This window comes from Vanessa atalanta, chromosome 14 (genome assembly GCF_905147765.1).
Source record: "Vanessa atalanta chromosome 14, ilVanAtal1.2, whole genome shotgun sequence".
Taxonomy (NCBI): Eukaryota; Metazoa; Arthropoda; class Insecta; order Lepidoptera; family Nymphalidae; genus Vanessa; species Vanessa atalanta.
In genome coordinates this window covers 3323118-3341270 of record NC_061884.1, presented here as the reverse complement: position 1 = coordinate 3341270, position 18153 = coordinate 3323118, and the positions used below count along the sequence as shown (strand labels likewise).

Genomic DNA, 18153 nt, shown 5'->3' with positions numbered 1-18153 from the left:
TTATCGACGCATCTGACCTCACATCGAGATCACGTCGAAACTAGCTGATAATTGATAATAGATACACTATCGGAATCGATTATATTGATTATTTTATCGATGTCATCTTCACGTCTTTGCGTTTAGATATTCGTTATATAACAATGTCATTTTTAAATATGCACTTAGACAAGGTTAGGCAAATACGCTTTTACATTTTTGTCTGTTATTATAAGTGGAGTGTCGGAAAATCATATCTGTAGCCAAAAAACAATGGCCGCGATCATAAAGATCAGAAATAGAATAAATTTCGGAATTCATTGTAAGATGTTTGACGTTATTCTAACTAAAGATTTCCAACTTGAATTATTAAAATAAAAAAAAAACATACAAACTACACGACCCCGATAGCGGGTGCTTTAATATAAGGCTGCCGCTCGTTATCACTATGGACTTTCGACCCGAGCAAGTACGAACCACTAGCAACGGTTCATCCTTATTAACTTTGTTATCTAACAAAGGTAACAGTAATCTTGAGAGTTTGCAAGAGTATGCTTAACGATGTTTTTGTAGACTCGTTACATTGCGACTCTCAGACGACAATATCTGGAATATATATATCGTGTACCACTTACGGTTCATGCCCTTAATTCATTTAATATATACACTTAGCTACTATTTTATAGGGAGCTATTAATTCACAGTGATTTTGTAATTATTTCTTTAGATTTATGTTTATCATGAGGTTCACGAGGAAAAGATTAACCTCCCTAAGCTAAGTTATTATTTAAACGAAAACGTCCATGGATAATTTGATTCATGCAAATTTTTATAAAACCTTTTGGATTGCTATATTTTGAAATATTAACAATTAAACTGCTAAATAATATAAATAATATAAAGGAGTATATTGTTTATAAAATTCATTACAAATCGCTTCAAAATAAAAGAATCAAGAGGGACTCTAAAAAAAGTATTAAAATCCTACGTATCACAGCTGTATCAATGATGCAGCGACGTAGAACTATAACATTCGGCCCCACGATACAAGATGCGGCTGCCTGCGTTGGCGTCTAGCGCTGTTATTACTTGTACCAAGTACGTCCATACGTATGTGACAAGTAGTAAGCGTTCAGCGTTAAGCGACATAATCGCTTTTTTTAATATTTTTAACGCGTCTTACGCTTTTATTACTGTTAAACACATATTATTAACAACATGTTTTGTATTGATGTTTTTTAAATGTAACCTACTAATCCTCCGGTCCGGAATAATTTTACATATAAAGACAATAAAGATTTATTTATTGATTTAATCGTCTGATTTTTTTTTTTAATGTAAATTTTCTATTTCAACAATATTGATGTTAAGTTAACCGTAACTTTAATACAATAGTTGTATGTAATAAATAAAGAGTAAACTATTTTTTTACAAAAAAAAAATCACATCATTAAAATACGTGATGTTAAGAAATCTTCAAGTTTATTTTACAGAATAAGATTCATTCGTGTTATTATAAACCAACAAGTTTTCTGCTCATAATGTTACTTCCGGCTTATGCGAGTGACTTGAAGGCTAAGACCTTCTTGGTGAAAATAAAACAGTTCACGGCTTCGGGATAACAGCCAGTGGCATAAATCGTGTAATGTTCTTGAATTTAGTTTATACATAACCGGACTTTCATAACAAGAACATTTGTAATAGCTCACATCATTTTCTAAAGAAAAAAAACTGTAGTTATGACTTCATAATATTTGTAATTCTTTATAAATATATCACGTACGATATTCTAAGCAATCTGAGGATGTATTGAAAATTGTTGTGAAGTTGCATGTTTTGATTGATTGGACGTTCGGTTCGCTATCGTATCGCAAAGCAATATAATATATCGAATCGGACGCAGAACGTAGTCTAGGCGGCGGCGGCATGCCGTATCGCTGAAGCCGCCATCCGCAGAGATGACTATGTTCGCTCTCATTCATTAGAGGGGTGCGGGGAGGGTGCAAGACGTCGCGCGCCGCCCGACGATATCGATTTTGTCCCATCCCCTGCCCGCGCGGACCCCACACCCCCGCTCTCAGCATCCGACCTCGAGTGCTCTCTTCTCGCGCCTACGGACACCTCCGACAGAAACTACGCCTTAACGACATGACGCCACAGCTCAAAATTCCAACCCACGACCTACACATCGCCTCGCCCTGCCGATCCCTAATAAACCCTCCGACCGAAAGTCACTCGGTCGAGATTGCAATGACTCGCTGCGATGCTCTCGTCCACGTCGGTGGAAAAAATAAGCTTTTTGTTACAATTAAAATGGTAAATCAAACCAATTTTAGTAATTGCGAGGTCAAACTTTGAAGTGGCAGCGCACGGTGAGGGCGGCTTTTTGAACGCGTATGATTTTTAATGGGCCGCTCTAGAGCTATTAACGTACGACGGACGACGGACGCCGATTTGCGAAGGTTTCGATGAATCTCGTGATATACGTTCGATAATTTTATTATCTACAGTTCCCCGTCCCGGATTTTATCAAAACTAATAAATTACTAGGAATAACCGACTAGGTATAGTCAATACCTTCTGTTTAACGGTATCAATGTCACTCGCCAGAGCTTGTGACTTGCGATCTTATGTAATAACTAATTAAAATTCCTATGGTGTCTTGATTTTACTTGTACAGCATGAACCGAATTTCTGATAAATTACAATAGATTGTTAACTTGAAATAATTCCACTAAACCTTTTAATGCAGGCATAGTAATCCTCAAATTATCCTAGGTCATTAACCTCTGCCAGTTCAACTTAAAATTTACTTATTTACTTAATTTACATCAATCAAACAATGATAAATAAAAGACATACAAAAAATGTATAGGTATATAAAATGTACATTAGCATAAGTATTACCACTATTAAGTTGCGTAAAGTATATAATAATTTTTATCATACTTAAATTTGTGTTTTCATAAATGTTCAATAAATATTTATCGTATATTTTTTCGTTCAAGGAAAGTATGTATAAATATTCCATATTATTTTCCGTTGTAATATGTTATTTGAGGTTTTCGTAATATTACGTAATTTTCATTTACATTTACAGTTTTAGTTAGGAGATAATATAATAACTTGCGTAATAACATTACACAAGGGCCTCGTCAACGTAGATATTTTAGTATAGATCAAGGAGTAACGGATTCATTAATACAACATTTAATGAAACCAATACAACACAATTTACACTGAGAAAATAATGGTTTCAAAATGTTTACGATCGAATATCAATTATCCCAAAGTTCAGAAGATCATAAAGTTATCTTTTTTCTTAAAAAAAAACGAATTCAATTGTAATATCATTTATGATAATATCAAAAATAAAAATATTTGATTTTTTATTAGTATCGTAAAGAAAATCTTTAAGAAATTATTGAAACATACCATAGCGTTGTATCAATTTAACATTGCGGTAGGTCTGTATTAATAGATTATGCGTATTATTTTTTTATATATCGACAGATATGCTCGCCGTGCACACCGCGATGCATAATACATACATGTCGCGACTACGTATGGTATGTTTTGCGTCCGTACAGGTGACCATGCTGTGTAAAAAGAGGATACTTTTTAATCAGCTTAATTGATATCGATTTTTGTTGATGCAATGATGTCTGCGATCGTACTTGATGAACTTATGTATATGCATAATAACGGGGGTGGTTAGAGACGGCCACTTAGGATGATGGAAAATCTAAATTTTTTGTTTTCATTCTGTCTTTATTAGGTTCGATATGCTTATAGATAAAAGCTCAGAAGAGGATTTAATTTGATTGCGAATGTATAACGGTAAAATAAAAGGTATGACCTTATAATACTTTAATTAACAGTTATTGAATATCTGTTTCGTATAAAGTATCAGCTCAAATATAATCACGTCTTGAAGTTTCAAATCAAATAGGATCACCATTCGTATGCAAGTCTGCTCCATTTATTATACGCTTCAATATATTTTGACACTACCTTAATGTTTCTAAAAAAAGAATACGAAATTGTTTTTAATAATAAAACTGAACTTAAGATCGCAAAGGTATAAGCAGACTATATTTTCTCTTGATCAATTTGTATACTGCAACTAATCGGATTAAATTCTGTCCCGAGCGAATGTTTAAAGGAGCTGTATTATTTTTCAGTTCTCAAAAGGTTTTCATGTATTGTGTTCAAGATTCAATCGTAGCAACTGTTCGAGGCGGACCTTCATTTAAATAGCTTTTAATGTACGGATCTCGGACCCTAGTTCTAAACTTATAATTAAACGTACAAGTTTTCGATTAATTACTTCACGATATTGATAATAAATCATGATGTAACTTCTCTAGTGCAAAACAATGTTTACTATTTCAACAATACATGTTTAAAGCTAGATTGAGTACGATCTTTTTATAATATATTTTACAGGATATTATTAAATGTAAAGATACTAGTACTAATGTAGATTTTACCGAGACTAACCGGCAACGGCAACTTCTTCCCATAAGACATGTATGGTTGTTATTTAATAGTTTATACATTCCATAGTGAAGGAGAATATCAAATATGAATCTCATTGTCTATAATATCTATCTTTGATTCCATTCTCACGCCAATGACAAAATTACGTTCCGCCTGCTCAAATATTATTTTCTTTTGTTTAATACATTAAAGCGTTAATTTTTATTTGTATACAGTATGTAGTTGTGGTCCACCGAATGGGAACTATAGCCATATGAACTAATTTCTATTTTTTTTTTTGTATTTACTTTGAACAAAATAATATCGTCGATGCATGTCATTAATGGATCGCAATTTGTAAATACTATACGCCTGGTTATTATGTAAATGCCCTTCAAAAGCGTCTGCCCTGACCTGCCTCAACGAGGGGAAAGCTTGGGGTAGGTTATGCCATTGCATCCGACCATTCGCCCACTGCAAGGGTGGCTTTGCATAAGTATACCCCTGTTTATACTTACCGCCGTGAATGTGTCTGTCTGCCTTAATCACTGGATTTATGAATGCTGCGGTATAATTATGACTCCCGTGTGCATTTGCCATATACGTCTTGATATGTTTTAAATAATTACATGTCCATGCATTCACGCCCGATAGGCGTGTTGAAGAATGTATTTCTGTGTTAAAATTGTATATTTTGGTTAAACGGTTGCTTATATAGCTTTATCTAGGTATTAAGTGTGTCGAGTTTGGTAGACAACTGATCACAGAATGATATGTTCGATAAACTATCAAAGGACAATTTTAGTTTGTTATAAATTTTGTATCACGTAGCTTAAGCAGAACAAAGTTGAAAATAAACACGAGATCGATATGGCTCCGACGGTCCATAGTCGCGCTTCTGTCTGTACGACGCTTCGTTCTCTCGCAAATCAGAAATGGAATTCCGCCGCTAGCTAATCTAAGCTGTAGGTATCCGGCAGATGATTAAAAAGCGTGCGTGCCCACTTGACGCACAGTGTTAGCTTTTTGCATGGGTGTGCGGTGCGGTGGCACTAATGAAACGGCGTGTGCGTCGCGGCCTACGTACGCGGGCCTTGCATTGGGTCGGGTCAGTGAACTCGCCCGCCCACTATCGGGGTAAATATGCCGAATGCACACAGATGCGCGCGCCGCACCCCCCTATGCCCCGCTCGCCCCCGACGCGCCGCCGTCGCCGCCGTCGCCGCTGCACTCTGCACGCATCCACCCCCGACCCCTCTTAAAACTCCTAATTGATTGCGCAAATTTTCTCGCAATAACTGTCTTTTTATGGTGTTAATGATGTAAACTTGCGCAGTTCCGCCGCTCTAATTGATGCTACGAGCTACGACGTGATCTCGTAGCCTCCGCGTCTGTCGCGACGACGCTGGTTCGCCATCGCGACGACGGGGCCGTGAAAAATTAATTAGCGTGCATTCGTATTAGCTTTTTGGGGATTCCTCCGACGAGACGCGGCGTTTCGGAACAGATTCATTTCTCTCATGAAACGAATGCACACAACGTTTAGTCTGTTGCTGAATAGTTGCCTTCGCCTACAATTTTATGCTTAAAATAATGGAAACATTATCTACATTACAAACTATTACTAACATTAGTTTCATAAGTTAGTGATAATTTGATGTGAGATAAGAATTGAATCTAGTATAAAGATACTCATTTTTAAGTCACTCAAACCTTTTTATGCAAAACATAATAATATGTACGGAACTGAACCATGAAGACTGTATTAATAAATGAGTTACATACTGAGCTGACGAATCGATTTCATGATGATACAAGCGTTGCGTCATATGCAGTCAGATGATGTCACGGTGACGTTACGCGGTTAAAATATGGCCGAAGCTTTGAGGGACAAACATTTCTCTTTCGTCCGAATATTTATGACTTAATGTTTAAAATCATAAAAAAATATTACACTTGAAATAAACTCTCGACTTTTACGTCGAAATTGAGTTCTCATAGTGTTATTTTAATTGATCAGACCTAATTAATACAATCAAAGCTTGTTTTCTAATTATTTTACCGTATAGAAAGGAAAACGAACCTTACTGAATGATTTAATACCGAAGTCCGCTGTAAAACATTGTAAAAAAAAATTAAATTAGAATAATTTATACTTACTTTGAAAACAACTGTTTCACTTCACAATGCCTCATTATTTATTTTTATAAGAAATCATCCGATACGACTTGCGCCACCTATTTTACACTGATGGTATTATGGTAGAAATTTTCACAAAAGTGACTAACAACAACTATACTAAGTAACAACTCAATCGGATGAATTATACTTTAACGCACATAATGCGACCAGGACAAGTATTAATTTTTAAAAAACATTTGAGAACAAAAGCAATATAATAAGACAAAAAAAAACTGAACCGGAATTCTTAGCTTGATATAATATAGATAGATATTTAGTTTTAAAACCTGTGAATAGTTGATAAATATTACGGCAGTGAGGCCCTGTGCTGGTCCGTCTAGTGAGTTACTATGCAGGCAATTACGAGCTTGAGTGGCATAACATCTCAGGACAGCAGAATATTTGGTAGAGCAAGGAATGTGAGTGATGGGAATTCGAGGTTAAACTTATTAGGGTTTTTCCGATACGATAAATTAAAAATATGTAAAATTTTTGGGATCTTGTAATTTTCTTATTTCAATTTAATTATGTGGGTGGGATAATGATTAGATAATACAAAGGATAAAAAAATAATTTGAACATACCGTATTACACGCTATGTTTTCCTTTAAAATTAATAACGCTTAGAAATAATATTAAGGAAAATATTTATTACAATAAAAAAATACAGGATCAATTACCACTAAGTTTTTACTTGCTTAATTTTTTTTTCTTTCATATCTTGTTTAGTGGTTTAGGCTCAAATTTTGTCATATACGTATCCACCAACGTGCACTGGAGCAGTTCTGTGGATGCGCTCCAAGGCTTCGAAAGCTTTTACACAAAAAAAAAGAAAAATATAAACGGTAACTAGTTTAGGATAGATCTCACCCAAACATCCTAATCAAATGAACAGGTCGCCTCTTGTCCGATAAATGCTGCGGCCGGAAGCGAACCGACGAAAATAATTTGGATGTGCAATAGTGCTCGTTTCATTGGCGGCCTCCCGTAATTGAATAACCGACAACGGAAGAACACGTAGTCTTAGTTCAGCTGGATGGGACAGTGTGCGTACACCGTGTACAGAGCGTATTAAAATGTTAAAATATACTTAGAAAATTTAAGCGAGTAAAATTCTCTATTCAAGCCTCTTTGGTCTTTTTAGGTTCTGAAGGAACTATCGATGTATAATAAAGTATTATCTTTACGTTATTCTTCTTTTACTTTTATAGTGAGTATGTATTCTGTTTTATTTTTTTAATGCAACGTAGTAAGACATTCCCATAAGATGAAAATTTAAATTGAATATCAATTACGAATTACGGAAACTTAGTGGAACATACATGATTAGTGTAATACTGAAACATGTATAGTTGTTTGCGTGTATGTATGAAGTCACCTTTAAGACGACTCGGTGTCCGTTTATTTTGATAAAGAAACAAGCTAAATATGTGTACTAGACAGCTTAATATGAAATTTAAACAGGATGATCGACATACAAGCGAAACCACGTGCTAAATCACGATTAGGATTGAATTTATTATAACCGGTTAAACGACCACTAACTAATTTCGAGATTGAAAGGAAATTCCTTCGGACATTTATATTAGCTAGTATTAGTTTATTTATAAATAGTTTTGTTTTAATGATTTCCAAAAATATTTCGTTTTTGTTTTTAAATATATGTATTCCATTTGTTAATTTTGATTATGAATATTATCTTTGAAATACCAATTAATTTTTAATAAATGATATGACAATGGCTTTTTATAAGAATATGACTATCGATTTCAAATAAATAATTGTCTTGTCATAATAAACGGCTAGGGAGAGGGTAGTCAAAATAAGGTACGGGGTTCATAAGAACAAAAAAGCCGGCTTAAGTTCGCACTCCTAATTAACGTGAAATCTCTTTTTATATTAAGATAAAGATTATAGTATAAAAACACCGACATCATATTTTCATGTTTCTGTATTTAGGCTAAGTAAGCTCGTCCAGTCAAACATAGATCATTGAAGGAAATTGCTCTGCCCACATGAAGGATGCGAGCTTCTGAAGCGGTGATGCAACGGAATACTATAGTTATTTGGCATGCGTACCCGCACTGAGATACTCGATCGAAATGATTAATTGACAATAAATTATACTACGTACCATATAAAAGGAAATAATATCTGGATGCAATACTAGTCCATAGTCCATTACTGATTGATATCGAAATGTTTATAAAGCGAGTCGAGGAGGAGTCGAGTCTTTATTAATTTTCTATTAACGTTTTTTCTTATGTACAATTTAAAGGTCAGCTACTAGTGGCAGAAATTATATAGACACTAACTAACTAGAACGAACTACTTGCGTAGTAACTTGTTATAATTCGATACATGGATTACTTGGAAATGAAAACGTCTGTTGTGCGTTCTGCGAAGCAGTTCAGTAACAGCTATGTAATAATGATTTTGATCGTATTAAGTTTTTACAATCATAACATAAAAGCAAGCGCAAAAACTGTTCTCGTTGAGGCTTTCGGGCGGTACGTATTAATTTTGTATCCCTCGAAGTTACGAGGTATAGTGTTCGAGCTCAATAGCGAATGTTTATAATAAATTCACGAAGTTTACGTAGTCGCACGCTTACGTCGAGACGTAGTTAGCAGATTTGAATTGAACTCGGTCTCGGCGATAACTCAAGCCGCCGCCGCGCTCTGCAAGTTGCGCCCTTCACGTTTCCATCTCCGGCTCTGTTCATTAGATAGTTAAGCGTCGACCGAATAGTGGATCACGTCCCGCTATCAGGTGCGCTGCAAACAAAACGCTGAATAGAGGCCGGGTTAAACATGCACGACGGGTGTACGGGTATAATTAAAGTTTAGGAGACGCTCACGTCGCCCGTTAACCTCGTTATCGGGCGCTAGAAGTGGGTGAGACGCGGCGGGGAGGGAGTCAGCCTCGGGGTGGGGGGGAAACGGGGAAAATCAATGACAGCCGCCGCGCGCCGTCTCTCCCCGGCCCGACGCGCTCATCTCGCCACGTGCCTCGGTCACTGGCCTGCTCGCCACCGCCACCGCTGCTATTGCCGCAACCTCTTACAGTAACCCTGTGATAGATGATGTCCATATGCAACCCTGACCGCCCGCTGACTCACGTCTATCGACAGCACTGACCTTAGGTACCGAAATGATCCGATCGTCCGACCCTTGAACAAACATCGAAGTCAAAGAAACAATACTTTCATGCTTTCACGCGGACAATCTACCGCATGTATTTTATAATAAGTCTACGCTATGAGGCTAGTTTTGTATCGATACGATACCTCGTCGTCTCTTATAACACCGGTCTCCTTTAAAATATATTTCGTATTAGATATGTAGGTCGCAGTGAGAAATTTGGGTTATCATTTGGCCGCGTCGATATGCGACACTTCCGCTACGCTGCGAATGGTATGCGGTCTCCAATATTGTTATTGCCCGCTATGTAACTTACATAACAGTGGCGAACGCCAGATATTGTAGGTCATGTGACGCTGCTGTGATGCATCCGTCATGTTAGAATATATACGAAACACTACTCGAGTTTAAATCATGCAAGCTCATATAGTTTAATCACCGACGCAGACATCTGAATAACCACACATAAGTAGTGAGAACACAATGAGTCACACTCATTTCGGCTAGACGCGTCGGTGCCGCATAAAAAAACCGGTAGCATTGAACTGCCTAGTCCCGAATCCATGCGTTGAGCGTTGTATGAATGTTTTATATAAGCGTATCGAACATCGTCGATCAATGTCAACCGCATATTTGGGTCAACGTCCGGTCAAATTCCCGCGCTCTTCGCCTCTTCATTTCCTATAATGCATGCGGACACTTTTTATTGTTGATCGTGTATGCGTGGTGGACGCTATGGCTGATTTTTTAGCATTTTTTTATTCGCTTAGTAACGTAACCAATTCGTTAAACGTCAATAATTAAAAAATATATTGGACAGACGTCAATATGTTAACAATTCTTTTGACAATTCATTTTCATAATATCATTCGTTTCATTCCATAATGACAACCTTTATTTAAAAACTGGGAAACAATACGTCTGCTTGTGGAAAATACACGGTAAAGGCTATTTAGAAATTAAATAACATTATATTTAAATTGAAACTATAGGATCCTGTTACAAATATTTTAAATACTAAATAAATTAATGATGTTGATCAATAAAGTCTTAGTAAGATTTATCTTACGATAGAACTATTTTTAACTTTGAAGTTTGTGTTGTAAAAGTGTTCGGTCTACTCGTATAGCTTTAAAACGTAATATCTAACTTTGGTTATTTTTTGCCTAAGACGTTTTTATTAGCGTCTAATCCGACGTCTGCATATATTATGCACGATGTCAAAACAGAGCGGTCTAGGCTTGCCCAGGGATTAGCGTTGTATCGTTGGTATACCTATATACTTAAATATGTTGAAAATAAGCTCTTGTACTTGAAACCTTTTTAATAAGGTATTAGATAAGTGTATGGTAACGACAGAATTTTATAGAATTAATTTCTGCCGCAAAATAGAATAAATGGCCATTATAGTATTATTTAGTATAATTTTATTTGTGTTTGCGTGTGTGATAAGCTATGATGCGGTAAGATAAGGCAAACAAATATAAAAAAATCTTGTCATATATAGTAACTTTAAAATCGACAATTTCCAACAGGTATATTACGCGAAGAAGAAACGGAGAGCGCAACAGTACCTCGGCGACGACGGTTCAAACAAAAAGGAGAGGAAACTATATAACGACGGTTACGATGATGATAACCACGATTACATCATCAAACAGGGCGAGAAGTTCCTCGACCGATACGAGATCTCATCGCCGATCGGCAAGGGCTCGTTTGGACAGGTGAGATATAATACTATTGGAATTCAGATACTTTGGTAGTTACAAAGTTGTCTTAATAGCTTTGTATAAAAGTATTTATAACATTTACATTATTATTTCGAATAAATGTAGATCATTTAAGTTATCTTAAAACACTTCAGACATTCATAATTATTTGCCATAAAATTAGTTTACATTTTAATTTTCTTTACATTTTATAAAATGATGGATTCAAGCTTGATAATTATATATAATCAAATAATATACTGACTATTACAGACTATAAACATTGTATAACGAATGCTTAATTTGAATACGATCAAAGATTGTTGATTTTTGCATTTTCGACGATTTAAAAAAAAAAAACAATCATTGCTATATGTGATGATACAATTTTCATATAAATCAATTCAAAGGCAAATTAAATATTATTGTATTTATTTTCAGGTTGTGAAAGCATACGACCACGAGGAGCAGTGTCAAGTAGCGATAAAAATAATTAAAAATAAGAAACCTTTCCTAAACCAGGCACAAATAGAAGTCAAGTTACTAGAAATGATGAACAGGGCGGATGCCGAAAATAAGTATTATATAGGTAAGTTTATAGTATTATATAGTGCAATTTTTATACATTACTTTTTAAGAAATAAATAGTCATTTCGTTTTTGTAATTATTCAGAATGTAGCGGTTTTATTTCCGATACTTTTTTATTTTATCACTCTTGATAAATATCTTAATTGTTTCAATCTTAATATTTTAATTTTATAAAATAATTTTTTTGAATCTTTTGGTATAAGAAACAGTCTGTTGGACTGAAAATTTTAAATACAATTTTAGAGCTATGATTTAAAATATAATGAAATGTAAAAATATGATAAGTTATTAAGATATATTAAACAGTAATTCTTAAAACACAATGTTTATAGCAGCAATTTAGCTCTGTATGGGGTTTAAAAGGTGATTGAGGTTTTCGGATTTCTCTTTGAAAAAGGGGTAATCAGTTATATATATACAATTATAATTATGTCCTGTATGTTTGATATAAAATTTTGAAGTGTATGCCTTCAATTGTAATTCAAACCAGCTTTATTGAACATTTTCTTAATATTGTATGACTATTGAAGATAATAATGTGTTCTCGTTGTTATTTCAGTAAAACTGAAGCGTCACTTCATGTGGCGGAACCACCTGTGCCTAGTGTTCGAGCTGCTCTCGTACAACCTGTACGACTTGCTGCGGAACACCAACTTCCGAGGTGTCTCGCTGAACTTGACGCGTAAATTCGCGCAACAGCTCTGCACCGCGTTACTGTTCCTTAGTCAACCTGGTGAGTAATATTCATTTTATTATCTTTGGATTTGTAGTGTGGCATCGTACGAGTACGCTTGAGCAGTTGCCACAGCAGATATTCAATACCCAAACGTCAAACACTTTGTGTTTCGGTTTGGAAGATAAATTATCCAGTGTAATTACAGGTACAAGGGACCGATTAGTTCCTTGGAAATAGAGTAACGAATTGTTGATATTTCTTACAGTGCTCAGGTTTTTGGGAGACGGTTAAAAATTACCATCGTGTCAGCTCGTCTGCCGATATTAACAAAAATGAAAAAATGGCGAAACTAAAATGTGCTTATTTTTTGCTGCTTCCTTAAGTATTTTTCACAACAAAATTGTATGATTAACAACATAATAGCAATGTAAGGAATCACAATAACCTAATAATGAACGCGTTATAAATTATTACTCCGATAACATACCATCCGATACCTGTTCCGTACAACTAAAAGAATAAATTCATTATTTTCTAAACTGTGTGTATTATACGATATCTGTATCAAATCAGATGATGAAACTAGTGATACACTGTGTTTTGTTAATAAAAATATAATTAATTATTGATATTTTTAAACATTCTGAATAATATTGTAATCAGGTTGTAAATATTTTTGGGTAGTAATTGTTTTAGAACGTTAAATAACTATAAATAAAAGTAACGCAATAAATTAGGCTATACTAAAGAAAGCATTCATTATCCGTATAAATGCCCTATAATTTTTATAACGGATGAATAAAAGAAAGGATCAGACGTTCTGTGCTTACTCTAAGTTTAAAAATAAATAAATAAAAAAGTCAAGTCGGATAGTTTTGATTAGTGTTTAAACGTTACGTACGTTAAATTTAACTATTTGTGTGTTAACATAAAGGACTAAAATATTGATTATAACAGTTAAAAGAACAAATATCCTATACTGTAAAGTAAGTGAATAATTCAATAATACCCACTAACTTGGTAAATTACATTGAACAAAATCATAAAAACGTAATCAACCTCGGAAGCATATCAAATAATTCAAAGTTTACATTAAGTCAACTGTGGCCTAGAGGCACAACAGTCTTACTAAACTTGTATGAGACGGAGGTTCAAACCCCGAGTGCAGCCTTTTTCAACTTTATATTATTTTCTAAAAAATGACAAATGAATGTTATGCTTGCAAAGTTAATGTACTTGTCACACAAAAAAGACTAAAATGTATTAAATGTCAGTCTCTGTATCATTTGGAATGCATAGTATCTCCGGGTAATAAGCCAATAGTCACTAGAGGGCAGTGGATCTGTCCAACTTGTCAGAGAAATCGTAATAATTCAACTGCACTGCCATCTACACCTGTGCCCAATATTACCGAAGATTTAGTTGATTCTAATAACGCTTGGCTAGTGGCAATAAGAAACGAAGTGAAGCTAACACTTTCTGAAACGCTAAGTGTGGACTTAAAAAATATACGCGAAGAATTAACCGGATTACAAAGCATCAAGGCATCACTAGATTATTTATCGAATACTTTTGATACTTTTAAGGAAGAATTGGAGGAAGTAAAGAGAGAAATAGTAATACTAAAAAAGGACAATAACGATTTAAGACAGATTATAAATACTCAAAGCAATACTATTAATTTATTGGAAAAAGAAATTAGGGCAAGCAACATTGAGTTACACTGTGTCCCTGAGCATAAAAATGAAAATTTAGTCAAGACAATTGAACAAATTGGTAAAATAATTGACGTACCAATAACGGATGGAACTGTATCTAAATGTACACGCATAGCAAAGCTTAATAAAGAATCGTCACGCCCTAGATCGGTACTTGTCAAGTTCAGCAGCCCTCTGATGCGAGATCGTTTTTTAGCCGGAGTAATAAATTTCAATAAAAGAAATGGCAACGACAAACTAAATACAGCACATCTAGGCATATCTGGAGAAAAAAGGCCTGTTTACATCTCAGAACATTTAACTTCAACAGCTAAAGATATTTATGCTGCAACTCGAAAATTTGCGAAAGAAAAGCAATATCGTTTTGTATGGTCACGTAATGGTAATATTTTTCTTAGAAAATCAATTTCAAGTGACGTACTTTTAATTAAATCTAAAGAAGTTTTAAAATCATTGTAATAGAATTATCGTTTTCTTTCTTTCTTTTACGGTTTTGCTTGAATTGTAAATTTATTTAGTTGTGTTTGTGTTATGGTGAAAAATTTAAATTTATTTTATCAAAATGTAAGGGGCATGCGAACAAAAACAAATGATATATACTTAGCTATACTTAATTTTGACTTTGATGTCATAATATTTACTGAAACTTGGCTCAATAGTAGTATTTCAGATAATGAATTCATAGACAATCGCTATAATATTTTTCGAAGGGACCGTGAATCTAGTAATACTGACAGACTGGATGGTGGAGGGGTTTTGATTGCGGTTTCTAAGAAATACCAATCTTATAGAGTTCACTCATGGGAGACGATATATTGTGAGGATCTGTGGGTAAAAGTCTTATTAGGCGAAAAATCTATTTCTATATGCGCGGTCTATATTCCTTCACCATTGAAATATGAGGTACTTGAAGGATTTACTCAGAACGTTGAAAGGGTAATTGACGAGCAATCGTCTACAATTATAGCAGGCGACTTTAATATACCTTCTATTCATTGGACTCGTGAAGACAATAAATATGAATGTTTTATTCCAAATTATAATAATTCAAATGGTGCTCTTATAAATGAATTCATGTCATTGACAAATCTTTTTCAACATAATAGCGTCAATAATGCATACGGTAAAAGATTGGATCTTGTGTTTAGTAATTCTAATAATGTAAAAGTAGATAACAGTATGTTTTCTGCGTGTCCGATAGATAAGTACCACCCTCCACTAGAAATCTACTATGAAGCTAACCTCAATGATCCGAATATTATATCAAATAATAGTATAATAAGATACAATTTCTTACATGCGAACTATAAATTAATTAACCAACATCTTGCGGCAATACAATGGGATATACTATTTAAAAGCTGTTTAGATATTAATCAATTAACTAATGTATTTTATATTGAGTTAAGAAAGATTATAGAAAAATGTGTGCCAATGAAAATTATCAGGAACAAAAATTTTTATCCTATATGGTACTCTCAAAGTTTAATTAGAAGATTGGCCGAGAAAAATAAATATAGAATATTATATAAAAAATATAACAATCCTTTAGATGAGATACAATTTAAATTACTTCGAAATAGATGTGATATTCTTATTAGAGCAGACTATAGAAGTTACATTGATAGAGTTGAATCTAATATAAAAAACAATCCAAAATTTTTTTACTCATTTTTGAAAACAAAACGAGGTAATAAATGCGACTTCCCTTCTGTAATGACATTTAATAATTGTTCTTTCACTGATGGCACAGATATCTGTAACCAATTTGCTAATTATTTTTCAAGCACATACATCAAACATAATGAACGATCGTCGTTGTTACAAACTAATGACGAATTTTGTTATAATTCACAAATGAGTAGTATCCATTTCACTGAGTGCGAAGTAAAAGACAAACTCAGAAGTCTGAATATAAATAAAGGGGCAGGCCCGGATGATATACCACCAGTATTTGTGAAACGGTGTGCAGAATCATTAGCTAGACCCTTGTTGTTAATCTACAATAAATCATTAAGTTCTGGTGAAATGCCAAGTACGTGGAAAATAGCAAGAGTTGTTCCTATTTTTAAAAAGGGTAATAAATCAGAAATAAAAAATTATAGACCAATATGTATTTTGTCAACATTTGCTAAGATCTTTGAATCATTAATTTGTCCAGTATTGACATGGCACATGAAGTCTGTAGTTTCCATTAATCAGCATGGTTTTATTCAAAGGAGATCTACATTGTCTAACTTAACACTATTTATTGATGACTTATCGGAAAGTATAGACTACAATAATCAAATAGACTGCATATATACGGATTTCTCTAAAGCATTCGATGTAATTGACCATAATATTTTACTACATAAACTTGAAAGCTATGGTATGTGCGGAAGTTTTGGTAAGTGGCTGAAATCTTATTTAATAAATAGAGAAATGAATGTTGTTATTGGGGGATATAAATCCTATACATTTATTGCTACATCTGGAGTTCCACAAGGCTCTCACCTCGGCCCATTATTATTCGGAATATTTATCAACGATATTGCAAAATGTTTCAATAATAGTAAGTTTTCTCTATATGCGGACGATCTTAAGTTTTATAAAAAAATTAATAGTATTGATGACTGTAAATTAATGCAACAAGACTTGGATAGACTTTTGGTATGGTGTGAAAAGAATAAAATGAAATTAAATCAGCAAAAATGTTACATTATAACTTTCGGTAGGAAATTATTTAAAATTAATTTTAATTACAATATAAAGAGTCATATTTTAGAAAAAGTTCAGAAAATAAATGATTTGGGTGTTATAATTGATAGTCAATTAAGTTTTATACCGCATACAGATAATTTGATTATGACAACATTTAAAACATTAGGTTTTATAACAAGAAGTACAAAAGAATTTAAGAAATCAAGCAGTAGGCTGGCTTTGTTCAATTCAATGGTTCGAAGCAAGCTAGAATACTGTTCTACTGTCTGGAGTCCGTACTATCAAAGTCATAAAGAAAGATTAGAAAGAGTACAGAAAAAATTTATGCGCCATTTATGTTATAAAAGTAATAAATTAATTTGCAATAAAAGTTACAAAGATCAGTTACAATTTTACAAGACAATATCACTATCTAATCGCAGAGACATGATGGACCTTTGTGTATTACATAAAATTTTAAATGGACGTATAGATTGTTCTGCGTTATTGAGTAAAATCATGTTGGCCATACCGAGGAATAATGCAAGAGCCCAAAATAAGCATAAAAAAACTTTTCAATATAGGAATACTAAAACTAACTTAGGCAAATCTGCTCCCTTATACAGGGCTATAAAAATCTATAATTCTATTTTTAAACAAGCTGATATTGATATATTTGGCAACACTGAACTGAATTTTAAAAATAAATTAAGGAAATATTTTTTACCATAACACTGTTTTAATGTCACAGTTGTATTTGCGATAGAGGTACCTATTTATATATTTTTTTCTGTATAATGTATTTTTTTTCTTCTTGGGTTTTTACTTTGTAATTTTAATTAGTTTTTTGTTTTTATTTTTTGTAATTTATTGCTTCTTTAATAAGCACATTAGTATTTTTGGTCTGATTCTTTTTTTTTTTTTTTTTTGTCTTACATGATGAGTTAGCCTGTAAGAGTGATGTACATGGTAATATTTATTTAAGACAGGATGT

General features: G+C 33.8%; 1 protein-coding gene across 8 annotated transcripts in view; it reads left to right on the top strand.

Annotated features, from left to right (window-relative positions):
• The window catches only part of LOC125068829 (serine/threonine-protein kinase minibrain), a 107685-nt gene that overhangs the window by 77423 nt on the left and 12109 nt on the right, over positions 1-18153 (top strand). For all 8 annotated transcript variants that reach the window (XR_007119795.1, XM_047678151.1, XM_047678153.1 and 5 more), the window contains 3 exons: positions 11321-11509; positions 11936-12083; positions 12643-12816. Coding sequence is in view for 7 of the 8 variants with exons in the window: in XM_047678151.1 (XP_047534107.1) it covers positions 11321-11509; positions 11936-12083; positions 12643-12816 (511 nt within the window). In the remaining variant the exon portion in view is untranslated. The remainder of the gene's footprint in view (positions 1-11320; positions 11510-11935; positions 12084-12642; positions 12817-18153) is intronic.